Source organism: Armigeres subalbatus, chromosome 2, assembly GCF_024139115.2.
Source record: "Armigeres subalbatus isolate Guangzhou_Male chromosome 2, GZ_Asu_2, whole genome shotgun sequence".
NCBI classification, from domain to species: domain Eukaryota; kingdom Metazoa; phylum Arthropoda; class Insecta; order Diptera; family Culicidae; genus Armigeres; species Armigeres subalbatus.
Window position 1 is genome coordinate 215,354,687 of NC_085140.1, and position 25,775 is coordinate 215,380,461.

Genomic DNA, 25,775 nt, shown 5'->3' on the forward strand with positions numbered 1-25,775 from the left:
CAGAGGGCAAACCCTAGTTGATCACTATTGAATTTGATAAGAATCGACCGTTGCGTTTAAAAGTTATTAGGAAAATGGTACATCGAACAATATTATGTTCCATATAAGGTTGGTGTCTTGGCTAAATGCGAGAAAGGCAGTATCACTACTCGGTGAATTAAGTTAGGTTTTTATTCAAGCCATCGCCTGTGTTAGCGGAATTATCTTATTTTAAAAATTTCTTCATATTTTTGATTTTTTAAAGTTTAAGGCCTAAAGTTAAAGATTTATATGCTTTGTGAGTCCAAACAATTCTCTGCCTAGGAATTATTTAGACCATTCTGCCATTTTAATTCAAGCTGCATTGCCTATGAACGCATAAATGTAACATTTGCATTTTGGTGGATTTTGTAAATCGTTTGTCAATCCTCCCCACAAAATCAAAATCAAATTTCTGATAGCATTCACAGTAAGGATATCGAAAGAAAACATGAGTATTACTAGTATCCAATCTACGAACTACACCGTAACAATGCAAAAGTTATAAATTGCCATTATTTTGTCACTTTTCCTGCAACTGTAAGTCACTAGTTGCTCACTTTGTTCGTCATTGTTGGTCACTAAAGTCATTATTTTGAACGCCATTCATCGCTACCAGCCCTGGGCTATTAATGATCAAGCGGCAAATTTGGTTTGGTTTGACAGCATGCTACGAAATACTCGTGTCTGCATTGCCGATCGTCTGATAAAAAAACATGGCGAAGCTGTCTAGTGTTGATGCAAGTGATAGTAAAACTAAGATAACTAAGACTAAACTAAAACTAAGATTTCCGTTCTTGAGAATGAGTGAACATTACGATCCCTGTAATAATTTTAGATGAAAAAACACAATTTTAGAATGAAATCTTTTCTTACAATATTGTTGGTTTTTCATAAAAAAAAAAATCATATATGATGGCTGATATGTCGAACTATTCATAAACACTTCGAAAACACACTTTTTTCCTATGAAATCACCATTAAATTAGGCACTCTAGAAATTAAGAAAAATCACTTTAATAAAGTTAAAAAAAAGAGTTGGATTGGGAGGTTTGCTTAAGGGTACATCGGCATATTGATCATATTTCCCCTACTAGATTCCATTCACCAAGATCAGGCAGATTCTGAAGATGTAGGATTACAACACATGCAATAAATTTAAACTCGTAGGTCTGATTACATGCCCCGAGTAATATTTGTTAATGACGGTGTTGGTCGCTGATCGCATGTCTCATTGAGTATCCCCTTGCGTTTTCAACATTCACCGCAAACGCATTCATATTTTGGCGAAAACATTTAAAAAAAACATCGATTATCTCATCATTTTGTAGTGCCCCCAATTTGCCTTTCTCCCATCCATAGTTCGACCTTGATCCCAACACCCGATGGTGCGTGAAATTTTTCGGATAATACCCGGTAGAGGTATTTGAAGCGCCCCAGTGGCGTAAGATGTATGATCAGATAAGTAGCAGGGAGGTGTGATATTGAATGATTTTCAAGCGGGTCTTATATTGTTTCACTGCATTATCCTAACCACTGAATATGGCAGCAACTGTGAATTAACATCTACTACATACCTTAGCACTACATTCATTATTATTTCTTTAATGTTACAACATGGTATCACACCTTGTTACTTATGACGTTGGGAAGCGTTATTCAAGGAAACCGGACAAGTCACGATTGAGACCAGCGTTTAATCTCCTTGTACGGTGATGCATTGTAATTGCATCAGAGTGGAGCGCGCTTGTTAAAGTTCAAATATTGACTTGCTAGTTTCACTTTTTTTCTCATATTGGGTCATTCGCGGGGGAAAACAGAATGACCAATAGATAAACACATAATCCAATGTACAAAGTGGTACAACAACGCATTACTTAGAGAGAAGAGGCCCGAGATCGGTTTGTTAGCTTTGCTTGGCTTTGCGGCTTTTCTTGATGTAGGTCTGTATGTAGAAGTTGCTGAATAGACTGATCAGGATGACGAGGTTGACGGCGTGCAGCTTGTAGATGAACTTGTTGGCGGCGCAGGTCGGCTGTAACGCGGCGTACACGTGAACCAGCATCGTCACCAGCTGGGCCAACTGGATGATGGTGATGGCGGGCTTCACGCGGCTCGTCAACGGGTGGAACACCTTGTACGAGGACAGCAAATAGTACGAGTACATGATGATGTGCACGATCGAGTTGAGCACCATAATGGACATTTCCTGATAGGCTGCAAAACGGGAGGGAAGAAGATTAGATGGGAAATCTCAACATAAACGGAGAGCGTAAGTTGTATTTCTGAAAATATTCTAATATTTCTATCAATTGTGTCCTGTTGCAAAATGCAATGAGTTCTCATTTGTGATATATGTTGTAGAGCTATTTTAAAAAGGTGTTTTTTTAGTCGGCAACATCCTTGCGGAACTGAAAAGTTTATTTATGAACGCTGGGATTGTTTTTCTCTTTTATTTGAGAAGTACAAACTTTGCTGAGCAAATAAAAAAGCCGATAATTTGTAAACGAACAGACAACGGGGAAGTTTGTTGTGATGTAGCAAGCTGAGCTATGCATTCTGAGAAAATTGATACAGGTTTGTGAAATTTACTTTAAATCCATGGAAAAGCTAAAAAACAAAATGATTATATAATTTTGCGGAGGTGTCTTACTTGAGCTGTATAAAAGCACGTAATAAAAGTCAAAAATATTACTTTGAGAAGGTATCCGTACTCCTAACATAAAGTAAAGAATTGGATATTTAATTCGTATAATACGAAGTTTGTAATATCTGTGTGTTGTTTGTTTTATTGCCTTTCTCGAAACAACAAGGTTGTACCGAGAGGCTATCATTCCAATCCGGAAACGAACTTTTTACAGAAGCCTTGGAGATGCATAGTGTCATATACTAATATTTAATTATTATTATTTGTCACCGAAAAAAGCCAATCAAAACAACAACAAAAAATATACTAATTGACTCAGCTCGACGAGCTGAGCAAATGTCTGTATGTCCGTGTGTATGTATGTGTGTATGTGTGTGTGCACAAAGGCTAAGAAAAACAGACTACTTTTCAATAATAATCCTAAACTGATAATTTGATCACTATTGAATTTGGTAACGACCGACCGTTATGTTTAAAAGTTATAAAATGAAGAAAATGGTAGATCGCACCAGAGAAGCACCATATGAGGTTGGTGTCTTGGCTAAATGCGAGAAAAGCAATATCACTACCAGGTTAATTAAGTTGGGTTTTAACAGGTTCGCCTTAAGAGGTGAGCCAGCCTAGGGCTGAAAACCTCTGAAATAAAGACTTGAGTAGGTAACAAAATGCAATATTGCATTTGTCTTCTTTTTTCTTCTTCACATTTTTCATATTGGCATTACATCCCCCACTTGGACATTGCCGCCTTGCAGCTTGATGTTCATTCAGTACTTCCACAGTTATTAACTGTGAGGCTTCTATACCAAGTTACCATTTTTTTTGCATTCGCATATCATGAGGCTTACACGTTGATTCCTTTTATGCCCGGGAATCGAACTCACCCACCTTCAGCATGGTCTTGCTTTGTAGCAGCGCATCCTACCGCACAGCTAAGAAAGGTAGGGCCGTGCATATTTACGATATTTTTGGTATACAATCGTCTCCTGCAGAAATTTTACTCTCTTTACTATCTGTGGTATTTTAACTGTTCTTTTTATAGATCTGCATTCGACGATAAATAATTTTTATTTTACTTATCTTTTTCATTTATTTGCAATCAGTTGTTGAACAAACAAGTTATGACAATAAAGTTCGTTTCATTGTTGGCAAAATACGAGAAAGGCAGTAGAGGAACTTGATAAATAATTTATGATTTTATACAGGCAGGTGCCACAAGTGTATCACATGGTCTCCTTGCTGCAAGATTGAGCATTTGGTTTTGTCCAAATATCTGAATAAAAATTTTACATAAAGATTGCTTCGCCATAACGAAAGATGGTAAACAATAAAATGATGTACATGTTTGGGTAGGCCTTTACTGTTACGCAAACCTCCTGTGACTGCAACATTGTTCTAGAAAATGAATAATAAGGCGGGAACTAATTTTATTTTTCTTCTTTCTTCTTCTGCCCCTCCCCCTTCTTTTGTGGCTAAATTAATATTTGAAGGATTATTCCAAAGCTCGGTAAAAATGATACTTATTAGAGCTTCCATTGAAAATTCTTCAAAAACACTGAGTTTTCGATTTTACCAACTGTCTTTATTTATTTTTTATTTCGCACTCTATTATCCAATTATCCAATAAGAACAAAAGAAGGAGTTTTATAGGATACTAGTTGACCCGGCAGACGTTGTCCTGCATAGTAGGCGAGAATGTGCATTCCGAACTGCTCATGCAAAGTTCGCATAGGAATCACAATTTTAGTTTTTCACGATTTGCTTAACTTTACTCGTAATTTTCGCATTAGGAAATATCATATAAACCCGTCGGAAACTATAACGAATGTTTCTGCTGAAGAAATGAAAAAAATCCATCCAGCCGTTTTCGAGTTATGCGGATACGAACACAGACCATTTCATTTTTATATATAAGATTCGTTCACAGATCGCGACCTTCTTTCATACAAAATTCACAACTCTGGAAAGCCCTATATAAACATCTCGGTCAACAACCAAATGGTTGTCATCCTGGATCATACTTACACAAACTGAGCTTCAGGCTCCACCATACGATCAGGAAGGTGCTGATGTGGTGATAGACGTGCAGCGCTGACACCTGATTCTGCTTCTTTCGGAGAACAAAGAAGATGGTCTCTGCGAACTCCACCATCCGGAGGCACATCGCCAGCCAGCCATAATACACCGCATCGTAGCCATATTCGTACTCCTCGACGGGCAATTTTGGCGTGCATCTTCCGATAAAGCTAAATTTGAAGCCTACCTTGATGTACTGCACAGCACGTTCGTCACCAAGTCGAGTCATAAGGGAGAGAAAAAAGAACCGAATAGAAACGGGTTGGAAACTCCTGCTTGGTATTCCGGTGGCAAACTTACGTTCAGCACCAAATACGAACACGCCATCACTTGGAAGATATTATAGGCAGCTATAATCCACTTCAGATTGAACGGCTTGCGGTTCTCCATATAGCTGAAAGTGACAATAAAAAGATGACAAACCGTTGAACCGTCTCCTGTCCAATCCAGCCGCCGTCGTGCGTCATATTTTGGAATATTTCTCAAAACCCCGAGCACACTTACCTCGGACCCCATTTGTAGATAACATATAGATAGATCGCAATTAGTATGGAGCTCGGCACCGGCGATGCCATCAGCGGATATTTGTCGATAGTGTCCTCTGCAGATGAAAACAAAGAAAAAGAAGAATGGGTTTCAGTTTGAATGGCGAGTAACCTCTACTGGTGTGATCTGGTGAAATGGCGTATGCGCCAGAATGCAACATATCTGCTTTACTGCTGTGTGGAAATGGCTCATTTATAACAAAATAAGAAAACTGGCATTTAAGTCGTTTTGCCGAATTGCGACCGTAAATGTGTGAAATTTATTTTAAAAGCAAATCATGTACGTAGGACCCAGCTGGAGGATGTGCCTGTTGCTAACGAGTACCAGTTCGAAAATAAACTTTAATTTATGCAGCATTGTTTGGCATATGTGGAACACCTGGGCCGCAAGAATAATCGGTTCCGAGGTAGTCTGGATTGCATAATATAGCTGTACAGACGGATTCACGTGAATCGAAGCATGTGAATTCGTAGCCCATGCTGTTGCCAAGGAACAGAAACTTTCAAACGATCCTTAATATTTAACATAGACGTCATATGTAGTTAAAGGAGTTTCGATCTCTTGTGTCCACGCCTCGCACTCCAAAGTGTCGGTTCTTATTTTATTTATTTTCTTGTATATCTTCATCATTGACAACATCATCTGTCTCTATGAAGTACTCTAGTAGAGAAAAGTCATTACGCAATTACAACACATTAAAATAGTCACATTCACATTCAAGGTACTCCAATCGCTTAAAACTAACATTAGCATTAGCATTTAGCAGTTCGCACAAATTCGTAGGTGGTACAAGCCAAGACTATTGTATGAGAGTAACATCACTTCCATTCGTTACCACAGATATTGATTTAGGACTAATCACTAACTCTTAGATGGAAGCAATCAGGTGGGTGGCACGACGCCATGTTTTTGCAGCCAACATCTCAGTGTAAAATTCATGATAGTATATGTTTTGTTTACAAACATCACATTTGATTCACATTAGGATACAGAACTGTCAGTGGGATACGGTCGCGCAATGTTGGCTGCAAAACAAACCTATTGTGAGAGATAGGGATGCCACCGGGCTGGAAGCAATGCACTCTCCAATAGTCGAGATCTGACCTAGCCACGTCCTTGCGAATGCTGAGGAAGGGGAAGGATAGTTTGTAGGACACCTACTTAAGAAAGATGCAGAGAACTCTACGACCTCTCATAGGTGCCACGGGAGGTTTTGGGATTATGTGGAAAGTTATGACAGTAGGAATCGTTTTGATATAACGTGGAACACAGAAAGAACTAAGATAGAAATACAAAGTAGAAAAAGGACAAGCCTGGAATTGAACCCACGACCTCCTGCTTATAAGACAGACGCGATAGCCACTAGACTACCGCGCTCGTACTCCAATCGCTTAAAACTAACACATTATTTACGAATATTATTCACGGATTTGGCTGCTTAATCGGCGTCCAAAATTAATTGCATTGACATCGAAGTCGTAGTGATCGAATCTTATCTTATTTTCTATATGAAACGTTGCAAAAGTCTCATTTTATATACAGTGAGGCATTTACAGAGAATCATTATCCAATAAATCAGAGTTCCTTCGTACAAATCACAGTGAAGAATTAAACAGCAGCCGAAACCAGATTAACCTTTTGCCTAGCTATTTGTGCTGTAGCACACTAAAACTCTTTTTACGGAACCTCCATATTCGTCATTTCATTTTATGACCTCTTTTTACGGCACGTGATGAATAGGAATTTTATATACTATTGACATCTAAATACAATTGAAACCCAAAAAACTAAGTAGGTAGTTGTTTTGCATCTTCAATATATGCCTTCAACTATTGCTCCATTGCAGGAATCCCCCGACGAGATTTAGGGTATCGACAGGTTTTCCCGGCAAGCTATTGCGTTCGGCTAAAGCAGCAACTGCATCTTCAAGTTGAATTTATTATCTGGATCGTAAATTCTCGAGAAAGCACAAACGATTACGAAGAAATTATAGCAAAATTATTTTTGTTTGTTTGGGTTTTGAGCCTGTGCTGGGAATACCATCATCGATAACTCTATTTTCACCTTGGTTTTCTTAAAAAAAAAAGCATTTTTTGACACACAAAATGCAAATCTTTTCTACGTGCGTTTCACGAAATATTAATTGTGGGATTCGTGGTCGTGCGATAAGCGACGTCTATCGTCTAGACGCATGGGCTGTGGAGCGTGGGTTCGATTCCCGCCCCGGTAAGGAGAAAACTTTTCGTGATCGAAAAATTCTCCACCGGCCCACTGGGTGTTATGTGTCCTGTCCGTTGTCTAGGTGTTAAGTGTTCAGTCTGTACGACCTCTGGTCGAAGACGGTGTTCCTGTCTTTTTTTTTAGCTATCTTCAAACCTCAATAAAATGGCTTATAAAACCACCATGATCTCATAGTTGACGTATCAACCATTCGAAATTTCGGCGAATTTAGTTTATTACGCCTTTACTAGAATAATTCAACCGCTGCAACATCGATACTTTGCTTGTTCCAAGCCTCATTTAAGTGCTTACGTGTTGAAATGTTTTAAATTTATGATTTTTTTCCCTAAATTATTCGTCCTAATCCTAATTGTACATCCCAATTGGAACGTGGCCTGCTTTGCAACTGTGTTCTATTAGCATTTCACAATTGATACACTATGCCAAGTTTGTCGAGAATGCTTCCTTAGCTTAGCTTAGCTAGCTTAGCTTAGCTTAGCTTTGACTGACTACACATATCTATGGTTGCTACTCCGTGATTGACCAGAATCAGTGAAATTGCACAAAGAATCAACTGAATGATTGACTGGCATTGTTCAAGCATTCTCAGTGTGCAAGTTTCAGTGACTCTAAAATTCAAATGATCAATAACGGCGCCGGCCACGTCCTTGTAGTCAGTTAGGAAGAAGGAAGGAGTATTAGTAGGTGGTTTTTGCTATTTGAAGACCGTGTTTACCTCTGCGTCTCCTCAAAAACCACAGGAAGGATTATCAGTTAATTGGTAGGCATCGTTGGATCTGGATTCACTCTGATAAGCGATACGACCGTGCCATTCTTTATACACAGTGATTTTACCTAGCCATGAATCGGGCGCGAAAAGTAGTACAAACTAACTACCGGCCTACCGGGCGCGCAATGCAGAACACAATATTTCGACCGATCGCGCGATCGTTCTGCTGTCCGAAACAAGAGAAATCACGCACTGAACTGATTTTTATTACCGGCCGCGCAAAGCAGAACACAATATTTCGGCCGATCGCGCCATCGTTCTGCTGTCCGAAACAAGAGAAATCTCGCACTGAACTGATTTTTATTACCGGCCGTGCAATACAGAACACAACGTTCTGCTGTCCGAAACAAGAGAAATCACGCACTGAACTGATTTTTATTACCGGCCGCGCAAAGCAGAACACAATATTTCGGCCGATCGCGCCATCGTTCTGCTGTACGAAACAAGAGAAATCTCGCACTGAACCCCAAGTTTGCCGAGAATGCTTCCTACCCTAAAACGTCCCAGACCAGACCGAGAATCGAGTTCCCCTTCTCCGGAATGGCAATCCTATGCCTTTGATCGTAAAGCTAACTAGAGACCCTCCAGCAGTCATTATTTGCATCAAAATAGAGTAGTACCTACGACCGAGTACCTACTACGTAGTTCACTACAAAGTCTATTTTGATGGACATTGTCCGAAACTGTATAGTATATATGGTTCTTTAACAGAATTGCGAAGGATTTTCATATGAGTTGCTTCTTTCTTTGATTTCAACATTTCTCGACAAACTCTACGAGACGACTTCCAGTTGCTTTTTTGAGCACGGTAACTTTTTTGACGTTCGATAACGTTTTACCCGGAGCTTCTAAGCATCTAATCAGAATAAAAAATTGGAGATCGTAACCAACAATATTATGTAAGATTTTGAATGTTAATAGCGTCTTCATCTTTCGATGGCTTTTCAAGGATTTTGTATTAGCTTAGTTTAGCTTGATTGACTGTACCCATCGTAGTTGCTAGTCGTTATTGGCCGAAAAACAACAAATAATGCACCCTCACCAATTGAATAGTTTTCTCGGGACTATAAAGCTATTCTCACTGTACATGCTTTGGAGTTTCTTTGATTCAAGACGTAGCCACGTCCTCACAGTCAATTAGGATCGTTTTACCGCCACGTGTATTCTGCGTCGAAAAGACGCCACGTGGGCATCGGCCCTAAAGAAGCAGTGCCTGCCGTGCGCGTCGAACCGAACGAACCTCACAGACCGAAACAAAACGGAGCTTAGTTCGACACTCATTGCTACAAGAGACCGAGGAATCCTTTGCAAGGATTCTTGTCCTTCCTTTGGGAAGGAAATATTTTGGAAATCGCCTTGGTAAGCGAATAATTATTTCATTTGAACGACTCCATATTCATGATGATAGAAAAACGGAAAAGCAACGCGTGTCTTACGTATTTTCCCGAAGACTGATTCGATATCTTAACTACTTCGCGACGACTAAAACACGCACTGCACAACGCCTGCTCGATAACTACACCGAAAAAACACGCACTGAACTGACCGGCTGCGCAATGCAGAACACAAGATCGCGCGATCGTTCTGCTGTCCGAAACAAGAGAAAACACGCACTGAACTGATTAACTTTATTACCGGCCGCCTCATCGAAACTCAAGATTATTTACGATAAACTATTGAAAATTTCAATTCAATTCAATTCAACGCAGTAAAAAATTCCGAACCAACCAATCCCGTTAATGCATTCCCAACACGGACTTCAATTTCATGTAACTTACTGGCCTTTTAATTCACCACAAGATTTTCTTTGTATATTAAGGGCCGATGTTCACATAGCGTTTTTTCAACGCCACGTGCACGCAGCGGTAGAATAACGCAGGTATACATCGGCGCGTTGACGTTACATTACCGCTTTTCCCCGATGCACACCTGCGTCGTTTTACCGCCACGTGTATTCTGCGTCGAAAGGACGCCAATTGGGCATCGGGCCTAAAGAAGCAGTGCCTGCTGTGCGCGTCGAACCGAAGCAAAACGGAGCGAGGCAAACCAAACAACATCGTCAAGCCCGACAACAGCCGAAGCGATAACCACACACGGAGATTTTCGTCTACCCATTCCTTCTCCCTGCAGAAAAAATACCCATTTTTTGAAGTTCTGCGGCATAACCTATTAATGAGTTATGCCGCCGAACTAAAAAAAATGGGTAAATTTTTCTGCAGGCAGAAAGAGATAGCATATAAAGGTACCCATTAATGGGTAAATTGAGTTTCTCCGTGCAGAGGAAGTTTGCGACATTTAGGACACGCTAAAAGCGAACTACTCAAAATTGAGTCGAATTCGACTCATTTTCATAAAAAAACAGACTATTCAAAATTTGAGTAAAATGATGATTTCGTGAAAGTTAAGCATGGCATTCTAGCATTTTTTTATACAACCGATAAGAAACAAGTTTATCTATCTATCTAAGTGCATTTTACGGCAAACAGATCCCTAGTTTAAGTGCAATAATCATTTTATTGAAGGTAGTATCTTTTACTCAAGTTTTTAATGAAAATGAATCGGATTCGACTCAATTTTGACTAGTTCATTTTTAGCGTGGAGCACATCGCAGCCGAAGCCTTCGGTCTGCTACACTACAACACAAGCTCAACGATCACCAGCCGCAAGATTCAGGCCACCGTCCGGTTCCTGCTACCGAACAAGCTGGTCAAGCACTCTGAACTGTCAACAAGTACACCAGCTCCAGCTGAACACGAACGACGGCGAAAGGTAAACAAAAACGACTCATTTCAGGGCCGCAGTCACTCTTATTCCTTTCGGAAGCTGAAAATGATTCCGTTCAAAAGCCCAAAAGATTTCCCCACAGAGCTATGTGAACTTCCGATCGCAATCCTTCTGTGTTTACGAACCGAATTCCTCCGAGCTTCTGAACGAAATTGTTTTGGGCTTCCAAACGGATTCCTGTTGGGATTCTGAACAAAATCATTCTAGAATCCAGAACAGAATACTTTTGGCCTTTCGAAAGAAATACTTTGAGACTTTTGATTGGAGCATTCTGAGCTTCTGAACGAAATCTTTTACTGCTTCTGGACAAGGGATTCCGATTAGAATCCTCATGGGATTTCCTACCGAAGGCCTAAGAAGATTTAGTTCGGAAGCGCAAGAGGAATCGATTCGAAAACCGATCGAAATTATTTGGGCTTTTGTAAGGAATTTTATTATGTATCTGAACGGAATTCTTTTGGGCTTTCAAAACAGAATTCCTTTGGGTTTCCGAATCTTGTTGGGCTTCTGAACGGAATCAGTTTGGACTTTACTTTTGAACGAAGTCCTTTTAGACTTTCGAAAGGAATACTTTTAGACTTCCGAGTGGACCCATTTGCGCTTCTGAATGGAGTTTTTTTCGGCTTCTGCACAAGAGATACCAAATCTATATCCTTTTGGTAATCAGAATGAAATGCTGCTGGGATTTCTTTTGGAAGCCCAAAAAGATTCTGGAAAAGGAAAGCGCAAACGGTATCGATTCAAAAGCCCAAACAGTTAGGGAATTGTTCACTTGGCATAAGATGAGCTATCCTATTTAATCCCATCACTTGATTGTAACTTCAGTTCCTCGTATTTGACTCGACTAAGTCTTACACCAACTTTTTGATAATTGAAACCTCGATATTCTACGTTGTCAAAAGTGCATGGTTTTTGGATAATTTTCTAATTCTTGCTCTTCATAAACTCCATGCCGACAAATATAGACATTTTGCCGAGATTGATACAGACTTATAGTTTTTTTTCTGGATTCCTTGCTTCAAAGTGTAAATAAGAACCGCTTGGCGACGGCAGAAAGCGTCCGTCGGTAGCTGAATTATGAGCGCGCATCAGAGGCAAAAATTAATTCGAATGGATGACATTAGTAGTAGTCATGTAAAATGAATGAAACGGGCATGTAGAGACTCTGATTGTTGCTGTTTGTGGTTGGGAAGGCGCATTATTGAAATAAATCGATTCTTCCCAAGACCATCCTTTTATACAAAAGAAGATCATTCGAGAAGAAATTTCTTCAAAATCAAAACACAATTGCTTAGTGACCGAAGCATAAAGATCAATCGCAACGATGGCCATACGTTATCCAACGTCTACCTTGCGATCGTATCCTCTGCATAACCCTTCTGATTTTTTATATACTTTTAACGCGTGATTAGATTACGGGCTTGGGGGTCATGTGGCTACCACTTCTGTTTCATACGCGTGGTCGTGGGTTCAATCCTAATTCCATCCCTCCTACTTTGTATCTTTCCATATGTTTCGCTAGAACTGGAAATGGACTTTCGTATCGTTTCCATCTTCTATCCTCTATACCTACAGTTTGACTTAGTTCTAGCAGGTAGCTGTAAGAATTCGAAGTAAGCGAAAAATCTCGTTTCGGCATCCAATTCCAATACGTGACCAGCGCCGTTATCGACCATTTAAAAATACTAGGACTCTCGGACTGTGGCACATGGAGGTTGGAGAGCAAATCCCATGTTTCCATCCATTGGGTTCACTGTGCAATTGCGATTGTTCTAGTCAATCACGAAGTAGCAACTACGAAATGCACGGTTATAATGCTAATGCTCACTATTAACACGTGATTAGATTAGATTTAGATAAACATTATTTAGGTTTTATGTAGACTGTTAATGTATTTATAAATAAAGAATAAAGAAAACGATCCCTCGGCACAAATCTGCGTTAGTGAGCATCTTATGTGATATACCTATTTTGCAATAACTATAAATGCATAAATCTTAGATTGCTTTTGTAAAATGTAATGGAAAGCATCGACTTTGCTCGTTTGTTGGTAAAAAAGCGTATGTCATTCAAACTGACTCAATTATTTTTTTGCCAAATAGGTTAAAACAAGGAATTGGACACCCACATTTAAAAGGGCGAAACTGCTTTTGTAAATAAGAGCTTCTCACGTCGCTGGTGGGCTACTTTGAGCCCACCCGGCCACGCAATATAACACCACAGAAGCAGCGAATCATCTTCTTTCATTAAATGGCGCTGGTTTGCGTGGATGAGCTAATCCAACTAATATGCCATTTAGATTCCGATGGCTTATGAACTTTTTTTGTTTTGAGGGAAATATCATCATATCAAATGCCTACTCTTTAACAACATGCCAAAAATAGCCACAAATTTGTCAAATGAAGCCCCATTCGACGATAGTTTCCATTTCTGATAAGATTGCAATTATGAATTACCGTAGTGCGGGGCTTCTTTTGACACTTTTCTCGGATTCTTCAACTTTGAAGGACTGAGCAAAACAAAGGCTTACCTTGATTAATGGAATCAAAAACCACGTTACCAAGCAAAAGCTAAGCAGTGGTAATTAGATTTTATAGAGGTTCTATGTAAAATGGCGAAAAATAGTATTTTACCAAAATACTGAAGTCATAATATGCTTATAAACAGAATTTAAAAAAGATTTTGCTAGGAAAACTTTTTCCTTAAATTTGCCCATCTTACATGTGAACTGTTGGATTTTGTAGGATGATAAAAGTTCCGTTCTTTTAAAAAAATAAAAGCTGTTTGTGACAAAATCAAAATGTCCAGAAAGTTTAATTGAAAACTGAAAGGTGCTGCCAACACTCCGAATACGATTTGGCGCGAAATGCGCCAAAGATAACCCGCATAAAAACATGCGATACTTGAAAGTAGTTGGGCAGTGATCCCTAACTGTGAAGCGAAGTGTCTGTTTTTCGGCGGTCTACAAAAATCAATTAGAGGCCAATATTATTTCGACAGAAAAATAATTTACTGTTGACAAAAAGCCCAAACAAATATATTTATGCAGATAAAATTGAACATATATGTATATCGCTTTTGTCTTTTTTTTTCTCAGAATGATTAGTTATCCATCTTAAGTATGAGACTTAGTATTGTAAACAATCCAGCATTGTGTACACTAAACTAATGTCATTATTTTCCTCTTTGTACGCTTTTCAATCGTCTTTTCAATATATACAGCATAGCATGATCAATGATGATCCGGATCAATGCCCTTACATGCGACGAAGGGTCACTGCTTTAACGATATGAGACCCCATAGGTAACCAAGATCGCCATGACGTAACTGAGGGAAAGGCCAAACAGATAGTTTTTCGTCATAGATTAATCGGCCAACCACCATAACATCAGATCCGAACCCACTCCAACAAGGGAAAAGAAAATAGTTACACATTAGCATAAAACTCGGATACACTTTTTAAGGGACGATGATATGTCTTTCACCTTGTTTATAGGGCTTTGTCACCTTGGAGAAAGAAGTACAAAATACCAGGGCTGATATGGGTTCCATTCCGTAGAAATATCTGAAAAACAGTACTGGAAATAATGATTCGTGAATTTCCTTCATGAATAACAGACATTTTTTACGCCCTAATTTGTTTTACAAATATTTAGATAGAATTTTAAAAATCTATGACATTATTTCTGTACTATCATACTATGAATATTCAGATTGATTCATGTATGTGTTGTGATAAAAAGTGATGATGCAAAGAGATATATTTCAATCAAAGAAAAAACAATTTAACAAAAAAAAATGTATTTCTTGCTATTAAATATGTCGAGAATTGGGGATTGATGTTTTGTATTTGTAATGCACTCATCGAGTAAAGAAGTTTCTAAAAACTATCAATTGTAATGGAGATAATATGTGTAGTAATATTATCCATAAGTTGAGAAACTGTAGTTAATGAGCGTAATTCAAGGTGGGCATTTTGAACCATACTCTCTCACTGCGTTCAAGCTCTTATGTAATCAGTGGACCTTTCTTTGGTGCACGTGTGCAGGGCTCAAAGATTCGATCTTGCACCATGAAGTTTGTCTCTCTTTTGTGAGAAACATTTGAAATTTAGCTCAGGTTTCGTATGCGTTTCGGGAATCTGCATTCAACCAATATTATGGACTTCACTCCTAGCTAGGTCTACTATTTTGAAAATAAACATGCGTAAAAAGCATTAAACTGCCTGAACACGCTATCGTTGCATTTATGTTTTTGCACGACATTGATTCGTTACGAATGTTATGAATATTACGATCATTTGATCTGTAACCTTGAACGCTTTCACTCCACGTGTTCGAAAGGGATAATTATCTAAGCACGTTTGACGGTGACATCACCATCGTGCAACTTTAGGAGTGATCACCGCAACGACTGCATCAGTGGAGTCTGAAGAAGGCGCTATCCAATATAAATCGAAAAACACTGCTTTGATTCCCCGCAAGCTAATGATGGCAGTGTGACGCGTCAGTGAAAACATAGTGCTTGCCTATCGTCATTTCTCTTATGTTGTTGCTACATGTGCTACTCGGAATCTAGTTCAATGGCATCATGCACGATGACGACGACGGTCATGCATCACGATACTCATCACTGGTGATTAACTGCTTGTTTGATAACTTTGTGACCCTTAGGAATGTAACCAGTTCGTTACATCTTCTACCTGTTGGTAGATAGACATATCACCACTAACTGGATTTTGGGAAAATCTTGAACTCATGAAAGAATTTTGGAAAACGCGGTCAAAACGTGTTACAAAAGGTTTCAAACAGGAAAACAGTTTTACCTGTCTGGGAATGTGCATTTGAGCCATAAAACTATGATTTACATAGCGCTCATAAAAGGCCAGAGTAGTGCCCATTAGGAATGCCACGCCTCTCTTTTACATTTATTGTGGAAATGTGATGATAAGTAAAATGGCACTAAAATCTATCTAAATCTTGGAACCAGAATATCACAGATACATAATTGTCATTGGAATATTCAGACGACCGATTATCATCATTTTCACTGAGAATTTTTTTTACGAAAAAGAGAAATCAGTTTGAGATGAGATAATATTATTTATGGAACAGTATTAACTTGCTTATGATTCAAAACATTTTCCTCGTTTTAGTTTATTGACAGCTAATGATCACGTATGATGAAAGTTTCAGAGTTTTCTCCTTCTAGGATTTTGAAAAAACTGCTGTGTTCCGCACTTCCACAGATACTTATTGGGAGCTTTAGTACAGATTCTACATAACAGCATTTATGGAACAATTTGCGGCTTACTTAATATTTCCATTGAGCTGTTTGAAGCTGCCTACAGCTTTACGTACATCTGTTGCTGCCACATTCTCTCAAATACAATTAAAGCTTTAGAAACAAACCCATAAATATAATGATCGCCTTTAGTGAAGTAATTTTCAATGAAGTTTTATTTACACTCTACTTGAATATCGTTTGAGCCTTTGCTCTGCGAAAACATGGATTGGCGAAGGTCGATCGTATTGAGAGGGAAAGTGTAAAACACACCTGTTTCTACAATTTCTGTCTTTATTCATTGTCATCGTAAATGAACGATTGATTTGCTTTTGATAATCAAAATGTTTTGTCTTAAAAAAGTACATTTAGTACATCAGGATCGTATGATTCAATTTTGCTAATAGAACAAATAACAGCAGTCTTTATTTGCGAAAAAAAATCAATTATTTCGAGTGACTCGTGAGGAACGCCTCATAATACGAATCAACTGTGCAAGGATTATTGAAACACAAACCGCATAACTGGAGTAACAATCTAATTCACAAATAGAACGATCAGCATTGTTTTCTACCCACTTTTACGATATATAAAACGATAGTTGAATTACTGTTAGGGTCATTTATTTTTTTAAAATGAGCTACTGTTTAGATCAATCGAATTGCTTGTCTAAATTTAAATAAATACCCACTCCTTGTTTAGAAACACTTGTGGTTCAGTTTTATAAGATTCCTAGAACAATAAACCCCTTATTGGTTCAAACGGGGATTTACCCATTATATTCAATTGTTCAGATCATTCATTGAACACTCCTGAGACACTCTGTACATCAATCCGATTTCGAAAATTTTGGTATAATTGCTTGTTTGCATTACATTCAAGCGCGAAGCTCTACTGTTCGTCACGTGTTTCATTTTCTCACCTTTACTGATAGTTGCGACTGGCGAAATATGCCAATCAAATGGTTTAATTTACGAGGACGTCGCTGGCAACCAGCAAAAACGTGTGATTCGTTGCTCAGATTTTATTTAAATTTCACCGATTTCTTTCTCGCACCGATTGTGATTTGTATGCTAATTTCTGCCGGAATTTTAGAGGTTTTGTGTGCGCACAAACTCGAACTGCCACACGAGGTCCACTCCTGTTACATCGAGCCTCACGTGTCAGGTGACGTAGTTGTGCAAATCTTAAAAGGCTAACGTCAAACATCAATAGGCTATCGGGAAATCAAAATCCAGAAGTTGATTCGGTCCCTTCAAGAACTTGCACGAATAAAAAAATCTAATGAATGATCTGCGTCTCCAGTTAGCCTTGCGGATGAAGACGTTCGAGTTGCCAGCTCGATTCTTGTTCTGGTCTAGACGTCTTCTAGTACGAAAATTGTAATGGAAGCAAATGGAAGAAAAAAGTGTTATCTAATAATTAGTAAATGTTACACTTTTTGTGTAAAGCATCTGGATTTTTTGCAATGATCGCAGTTACTTAAGATCTGAATTAAACACTTTTATCCACGAGAATTCCATCGCATCTGTGGATTTCTTATTTACGTCTCTGAAGCTCTTTTGTCGGAATCCACCCTCATTGCTCGGATTCGGCAGAAGGAGAATCTAGGACGGTATTTCAACACACGCCGACTAGAAAATTCAGCTGTGAAGAGATCGTTCATTGAAGAACTTCGAACTTGGACAGCAGATGTTTCTAAATATGCCAGTGTAGCAGAGCAGTAGAATGACTTTATCGAAACTAGCGAGAACAGCTTGGGTGAGCTACGCACTCAGCGGAAAGTATATAATAAATGTAACCTGGTGGAAGATTAAAAAGCATAGGAAAAAGTCCACGATAGAGCGAACAAGAACCAAAGCCATCAAATAGGAGTCACTTCAATGGGATTCGGTTATGAAGCAGGAAGTTATACACTGCTGCTGCTCTCCTTGGCCGACGAAGGGAAAAATTCGCAACAATAAATACGAAATATCCCGACGCCTGAGTGGAGAGAGGATAAATCTGATGATGCCAGTGTAAAACGTGACAGGTCAGTTACTCACCGACTTAACTGATAGCTGAAGCACTTCGAACAACTTCTTCAAACACCCGACCAACCGTCAACATATCCGCATGAGACGCATAGCTCGCGTCCCATCACTGCAGGAGATTGAAGCAGTCATCCGAAGCATGAAATCCACCAAGGCTCCGGCCGGAATCGATCGCATGTCAGCAGAGATGCTCAATGCTGACCCCATGTTATCTACGCAAATGTTGTATCAACTATTCTGTAATATCTGGGATACTGCGCTTTTCCCGACATCTGGATGCGTCTTATTCAAAAAGGGAAACTGACTGTGTGCGACAACTGGCTTGGCATCATGTTACTGTGCATTGTTCTCAACGTTCTGCGCAAAGTTATCCTTTATCAGATACAGGAGAAGATAAACACGACTATGGACCATATTGTCACGCTCCGTATCAGGGAGCAAGTCAACGATTTTCAAGAGTCCCTTTATCTGGTATTCATTGACAACGGAACATTTTGGATTGTCTGAACCACAAAAATCATGCTCGATGCGCACATTGCCAGTTTGTGCCTATCGGATATATCCATAGGCAAATTTCTCGATGGTTGAAGTATTAGAAACAAAGTGTCTAACGATTTAATGACAGTTTGACACAGTTACAATTGTGCCTGTTCAGCTATTGCCCTGTAAAAGAGCCTTGTTGTCGACTCTATTCTCCGCATCGAGCGGCCATTGCAACTCTAACCACTGTTTTACTGAGAGGCACCCTTCAGTACCCTGCCAAAAAAACCTTGTTTGGCAGCTCTAGCTCCCGCTTTGTGCGGCTATTACAACCCCTGATCACTGCTCGCCGAGATACGCCTGCTGCCGAAAGCTATGTTGTTTGACCGAACAAGCCAGCATGTAGCAGTTCTATCCAAACGTCTTCCCCGCGAGGCCCATCATCAGTGAAGAAACGCTTGAGAGCGGCTGCCGAAACCTCTCAGCCATAGGTTTATCATTGCGGCCGTTGCCATCGAACCACCCGGCCGGCCGGTTGCCGGCGAGACTGGATCGAGCTCAACCAGAAGTTCATGTTATCAAAAGTCAACCGGCCGTAACCATCGTAAGCGGCTAAGTCACGCGATATTTACATAAAGCTCTCTCTCACTCTCGCTTAAAACATAAACAATGAAAGGTATTTCATCATACTTTCATAGATTTTTTTTCTCATGGAAGAGTATAAAAGTATTGTAAACAAGCTGTCCCTGCTTAAATAACAATATTATTACTAGTTTCGACTCGAAAATCATGAACAATCGACTAGGCATCGTTGTTTGCTCAAATATATTTTGAATTAGAAATTGAGATTTCAAAGCAAAGCAAGCATTTCCATCATGAGCGCTTTTAATGTGACAGATGACCGGTACTCTGCTATTTGGTCTCTTGAAAACGAAAATGCCTCTGTAGTTGATACCAAGTACCGAATCTAGTAAAAATGTTTATGTGTGTAGTTGTTTACGAAACATTTTAGTTGTTGGATGCTACCACAAATCTTGTATCTTGTATTAAAAGAAGATCCTTTCATTGCGTTACGCTAAACTCGACCATTCTCTATCTCAAACCCTTCTATATTATACTTTTTGTATGAAGTATCTGATTTTTTGTTGTAAAAATTGCCACACTTTTCATAACTTCCACCCCTTTAATCGTTACGTAATTCACTGACGCTCCCAAGACAGCACTCATGGAAGATCTGAAGGAACTCATCTTGTCTATACATTCCTTATACACGTTTCTTAAGGCAACATTGGCGTAAAAAGCCCTCACCATCTCTGAGGCTACAAATCAAGACCACGTTAAAGGTAGCTGAGTTTGAATTCCGTTAACAGCTTAAAATATTTTCACGATTACCCTGTTTATGAGAGCTAAATAGTATCACCATATTAGCCTCATAATATACGTATGTAAGAATGATAACTGACTAATAAACCTCGCAGTTAATAACTGAGAAGCGCTTAAGGGAACATTAAGGCCAAATAAGAGAGAAGATGCATTTGTTTTTTTTCGGTGATCCAAATACTTCATAACTAAATGATGGCTTCGTGGTCTTAGGACTACAAAAAAGCTTGAGATCATGGGTTAATCCTAGGCTCATCCCCTTTGTATGTATTTCATGCTTTATTCATATCTCACTTCATGTTTTAGTAACCGTTTAACTAACCATCCCTCCCCTTCCTCAGCGTTTGCGAAAACGTGATAAAAGCAGCTTCCGGTTGTTGGAAAGTTCCTTGCTTTTATTTAGCAGGTAGCGACTAATCTCAAATCGATATTTGTAGAAACAGTCGGAAGTGATGCTACAATGGTTTAGGCTCGCACCACCTAAGGAATTGTGCAAATTGTTTGACGCATCACCTATGAAATTGTGCGAATTGAATGACGCAAATGCTAATGCTGCGGAAACAATAACATCAAGGTTGCGTTTCAAACGGTTGGGATCAATGAACTTCTTGCTTCAAGGTCGTAATCGACCAAAAAAGTCGACATTGGTTTACTTACAGGATATTCGCTGATGGCAGCAAAATAAAATTTCCTTGAAAAATTTGAAATTTTTCTTTAAAAATTAGATAATTCCCAATAAAGAAATCAGGGTATGAGGAATAAATAAAAACAGTAAAATCCCGATTTTATCACCCTCTTGGTGAATTTTGGGATGATAAAATAGGGAATGCGACAAAATCGGAAAAAAATTATTTTAATTTTTTTAATTTATTTCACAAATGTGATACAGTTAATGCCTTGGAAAAGTAAAATGCGTGAACGGTACTCGTTATTTCTTGTCGAGAAGGCTTAAAAATCCTTGACAGGTACTCAGAAATCATTTTTTACAACGCAAAACTTTTTGGGATGATAAAATCGGGACGTGATAAAATCGGGGGTAGACAAAATCGAGGAGTGACTAAATCGGGTCATCACTGTATAAAATTTCCACAAATAATGCAAAATTTCCATAAACAATTGAGAATTTTCCACAAAACAAAAAAATAGCACTTTAAAAAGCAAAAATTGCAATTATTAAAGAAGATATAGATAAAGAAATCAAAATGTTCAACGAAAAAAAAACAAAATATCCATACTAGCAATAAACAATTACAAAATTTTCCACAAAATAAACAAAAATAAGAAATTTTACAAAAAAAAGCATTAAAATTGATAAAACTTTCCATAAACTTTAAATGTTTTTAAAGAAGAGGCCATCCATGGAAAAAAGCTCACTATTGCTTTTTTTACATTTTTTTTTTTGGAAATTTTCTTATATTTTTTATTGCTCTTTTTTTATTTTTTCGTGCAAAGTTTTTAATTTTTTGTGGAAAAAAATTATTTCTTGGTTAGTTTTGTAATTGTTTATTGCTAATATTGATTTAATAATAAAAGAAAAAATATTTTTACATGGAATATTTTGATTTTTGATTGGAAATTCTTTTATAATTGCAATGATTTTGATTGCTTTTAAAAGAGCTTATTTATTTTTTTTAAGGATAATTTCTAATTGTTCATGGAAATTTTGCATTATTTGTGCTATTTTATATTTATTTTTTGCTCATACCCTGATTTCTTTATTGGAAATTACCCTATTTTTTTGTAAGACGCATTTAAACTAAAATTATGTCGGGCTGAAACACCGAGTGTTCTTGAAAACGGTTTTCACACCGGCCTAATTTTACATAAGATCATTGCGTCGATACTCTAGCAGTTGATTTAGTTCATGATTCAGCTAGGTTAGTACGACAGACAACTTGTTTCGTGCAATAACATCAATATTACATCTGCTTAATGTCATAATCTAATATCATCCATCCAAGACATGCTCCTTTTTCTTGAATTATGTGCTTTTTTTTATTCAACGCAACGCATTTTAAATTATGTGAAAGTAGTGTTGAATTGTAATTAAATTAGCTTTACTGAAGGCAAAACCAATATCAGCTTGGCTATTTTTAAGATCCATACCCGGCTACAAAACAATGCTGAAGGTGGCTAGGTTCGATTCCCAGGTCCGATCTAGTATTTTTGTTTCTCTACTTATTTGGAGCATAGGAGGTCGTACACTTATTATGAAATGATTACTTGAATTAAAAACCGTGTAGTTAATAACCTTAGAAGTTCACAATATATATAAAGTTATGAGACGATAATGATAACGAAAAGAAAAAAAAAAAATATTGGTCGATATTAGTTGATATTTTTCACATTCCTGTTATTTAGTTTTTTAATGAATGTTAACATTACCAAGAGCAATGCTGTATTGTCGAGATTTGCTATATATTCGATATTCGTATTCTATAAGATTGCTATTTTTGTATATCTATCGAGATTTTGTACTGATCTATTTAGATAATTTCAGTAAAATTAGACATCCATTGGCTAGGCGTAAAACATTGCAATTCATGATGGATTGCTTTTTTGTTTCTTTTGACGATCTCTAAATAGTTCAAGTTCTTTCAGGGCAAACTACAAAAAATGTAAACCAAAATATATAATTTATTTAAAATATTGTAATTTATATTCAAGCTGTTGCATCCAAACATGTGTAAACTGTGCTACTAGGACTTATCACTTCACACGATAGTCATAAAGGTATTCATATTTTGGCATAGTTTTTTTTGCCACACCATTCAGTCCCATTCATCATTAGGCGAAAAAGTTCTTGGCGGAACATGCTCGCTAATATTTACATTGATCACGTAGAAAAGCCATTGTTTTGCCACTTTCTGGCTGTTCTATTTTATTTGTCCGTTGGGAATGTACAGGTGACGTCAATAGCGCTGTTTTGGGTAAGTCACACGTTTGCCGTATAATTTCGATGCGATTACAAAGGTCTTGGTTCATTGTGTCAGAAGAAGGATGCAATTCGGATGGCTTTTGTTTAAATTATCGATAACTAAGCTTATTTGTATTTTTAGGACAACAACAAATCCTCACCATATAGCAAGAAGTCGATATATTATTTTGACATTTGTTTAAATATTGCCATTTGTCTACATACCACAAAACAGTTAATGTCAAAAATTAATATGCAGTCATATGCCCACGTATTTTCATTATCACTCATTTGCCACATAACACCATTTATCTGCGGTCAGTGCCACACATTTCCTTGTTCAGCTTATTTCACTAACTGCAGAATCGGTACTCACCAACGCCTTTTACATTGATCAGGTCATACAACGTAAAGTCCGTTAAGTTCATCTGCTGTAGGTAGTCCATTTTAAATCAATTTAAGGATCCCTACGCCGCACACTATCACTAAAATCGACACCGGCTCTTCTTTGGCAACGCGTGATTATGAATTGAAACCAGCACCGCGGTTGTAGATAGGTTTTATAACACACGGTTCTAGTTAATGTACACTTTTAGCTTGGCTAAGTACACAAAACACAGATTCTAATGGCGGGCCGTAAAATATTCAACACTCCGGGTCAGTTGACGTGCGTCAAGAACTGTGCTGCCATACGCTGTAACAGGAGAAGCACAAAAACTGTCTAAAATTATGGCGCGGATCGCACGCGACTTCTTTCACCAATTGCGCCTATCCAAATAAAGTTGCGCACTGTTTCTGCCAAGCGGCGAACCCCCGATCACAGCCAGCAACGAACGACGACGTCGACGATGGTACGGTTCAACCTACGTTCGAGCTTTGTCAATCTGCGGCAGCATGCGGAGTAGCACCACCGTTGTCTTGGAAATGTCTGTCTCGTATGACGACCCGGCTTGACAGATACTAACAGCATAATCGGGGACCATGTGGTGTGTTCCGCAAACGCGTCTTCAGTTTCATACTATCGAAGATGCTCCCTGATGAATGGTTGATCCTATTTTTGCTTTAACAGATATTGATTTTGTTATAGTTTTAGATACACGGTAATATTTATTTCGAAAATTTGATCCTGTGCTGTGCATACCATACCAAGAGTAAAAGATCGAAATGATTAATTTAAGATCCCCTCTCCCAGTGTGAACATATTGTTACATGTATACACGTTATTCCCCCTTTTACCCCCTAAAATGTTAACATGGTATATAAACAGCCCCTAACTGGTTAATAAATCAAAAATTTGTATTAAAATTCTATTAATGCCCCAATATCATTCAAAGATAATGACATGTAATATGTAAAGGTATCCATTCAAATCATACTTCAAGTATTTGAACATGATTGCTGATCATAATAACTGATTTACAGTTCGTCTTTGGGTGATAAAATGGCCTACTTTTTCATACCAACGAAATGGGTGCTTTAACCTGCATAAAATCCATTCTTCTTCTTCTTCTTCTTCTTCTTCTTCTTATTGGCATTACATCCCCACACTGGGACAGAGCCGCCTCGCAACTTAGTGTTCATTAAGCACTTCCACAGTTATTAACTGCGAGGTTTCTAAGCCAGGTTACCATTTTTGCATTCGTATATCATGAGGCTGGCATGATGATACTTTTATGCCCAGGGAAGTCGAGACAATTTCCAATCCGAAAATTACCTAGACCGGCACCGGGAATCGAACCCAGCCACCCTCAGCATGGTCTCGCTTTGTAGCCGCGCGTCTTACCGCACGGCTAAGGAGGGCATAAAATCCATTACAACACTCAATTGGGTGCTATAAAGAAAAACCAACATCAGAACAGCAGTCACATGACTACATTTTGCTTAATTAGCATGGATAAGTGTTTAAATATTGTATTCTCTGCGTCGCGTAATAAATGGAATAGTTTGATAGACACTCCATCAAAATTTTCCAATGGCTTATCGAGCTATGTAACGTGGCATGATAACATGGGATCTGATTGTTCTCTGTAGTAACATAATTAATTGATAAGAATGATCATGTGGAGTAAATTATACTGTACAATTTTGGTACAGATTTATCATGTTGAAGCCGATTTTTCGTCATTGCAAAAAAAAACCGTGTGCAACTCGTTGCAAAACTGTTTTTTTTTTCAGCACTCGTAGTATAACGTACAACTCCTTTTTACAAAAAAAAAAAACTTTTAAAAATTTTGTCACTCTTTTTTTTTAAACTTATCCTTACGTGATTTGCTCGCAAAAAGTTGCATTCGACGCAGAATCCTGTCCCATTGTTTCCTATTGAAAATTGGCCAGATCGGACTATGAGCTCGAAAGCTGTGACCAAAATACATTTTTTTATTTGCACGAGAAAGGGACCATCACCGCTAGGTGAATCAATCAGGGTTTATTATTTATAATACACTCCTGCGGCGTGCTCAAATATGGTCAAGTGTTTGTTATTTGTCAGTGAATAAAATATTTAGTGTAGTACACTGAGGTCGCTTTTTCCGCGGAATTTGGTATTTACGCGGATTTTAGAACTTACGCGGTTTTCGGGATTTACGCAGTTTTTTCACGCGGAT

General features: G+C 38.3%; 2 protein-coding genes across 3 annotated transcripts in view; one reads left to right on the top strand and one right to left on the bottom strand.

The window, feature by feature from the left end:
* LOC134211630 (oxysterol-binding protein-related protein 9) overlaps positions 1 to 25,775 on the top strand; it is a 232,243-nt gene that overhangs the window by 22,525 nt on the left and 183,943 nt on the right. The gene's annotated exons all lie outside the window — the stretch shown is intronic.
* On the bottom strand, positions 1,523 to 24,093 carry LOC134215878 (elongation of very long chain fatty acids protein 7-like). The gene is made up of 5 exons (XM_062694969.1): positions 23,549 to 24,093; positions 5,243 to 5,339; positions 5,039 to 5,132; positions 4,688 to 4,934; positions 1,523 to 2,235 (listed from the first exon to the last, which is right to left on the bottom strand). The coding sequence occupies exons 1-5, from the start codon at positions 23,616 to 23,618 to the stop codon at positions 1,925 to 1,927; spliced, it is 819 nt and encodes a 272-aa protein (XP_062550953.1). The 5' UTR covers positions 23,619 to 24,093; the 3' UTR covers positions 1,523 to 1,924.

What these genes read in the sequence shown, in the direction of transcription:
- LOC134215878 (XM_062694969.1), bottom strand. Translation starts at nt 23,618, where the DNA reads ATGGACTACCTACAGCAGATGAACTTAACGGACTTTACGTTGTATGAC. An exon ending in ATCTACAAATGGGGTCCGAG is followed by an intron (nt 5,133 to 5,242) that starts GTAAGTGTGCTC and finishes TGTCACTTTCAG; the next exon opens with CTATATGGAGAACCGCAAGC. An exon ending in GTTCGTATTTGGTGCTGAAC is followed by an intron (nt 4,935 to 5,038) that starts GTAAGTTTGCCA and finishes CGTGCTGTGCAG; the next exon opens with TACATCAAGGTAGGCTTCAA.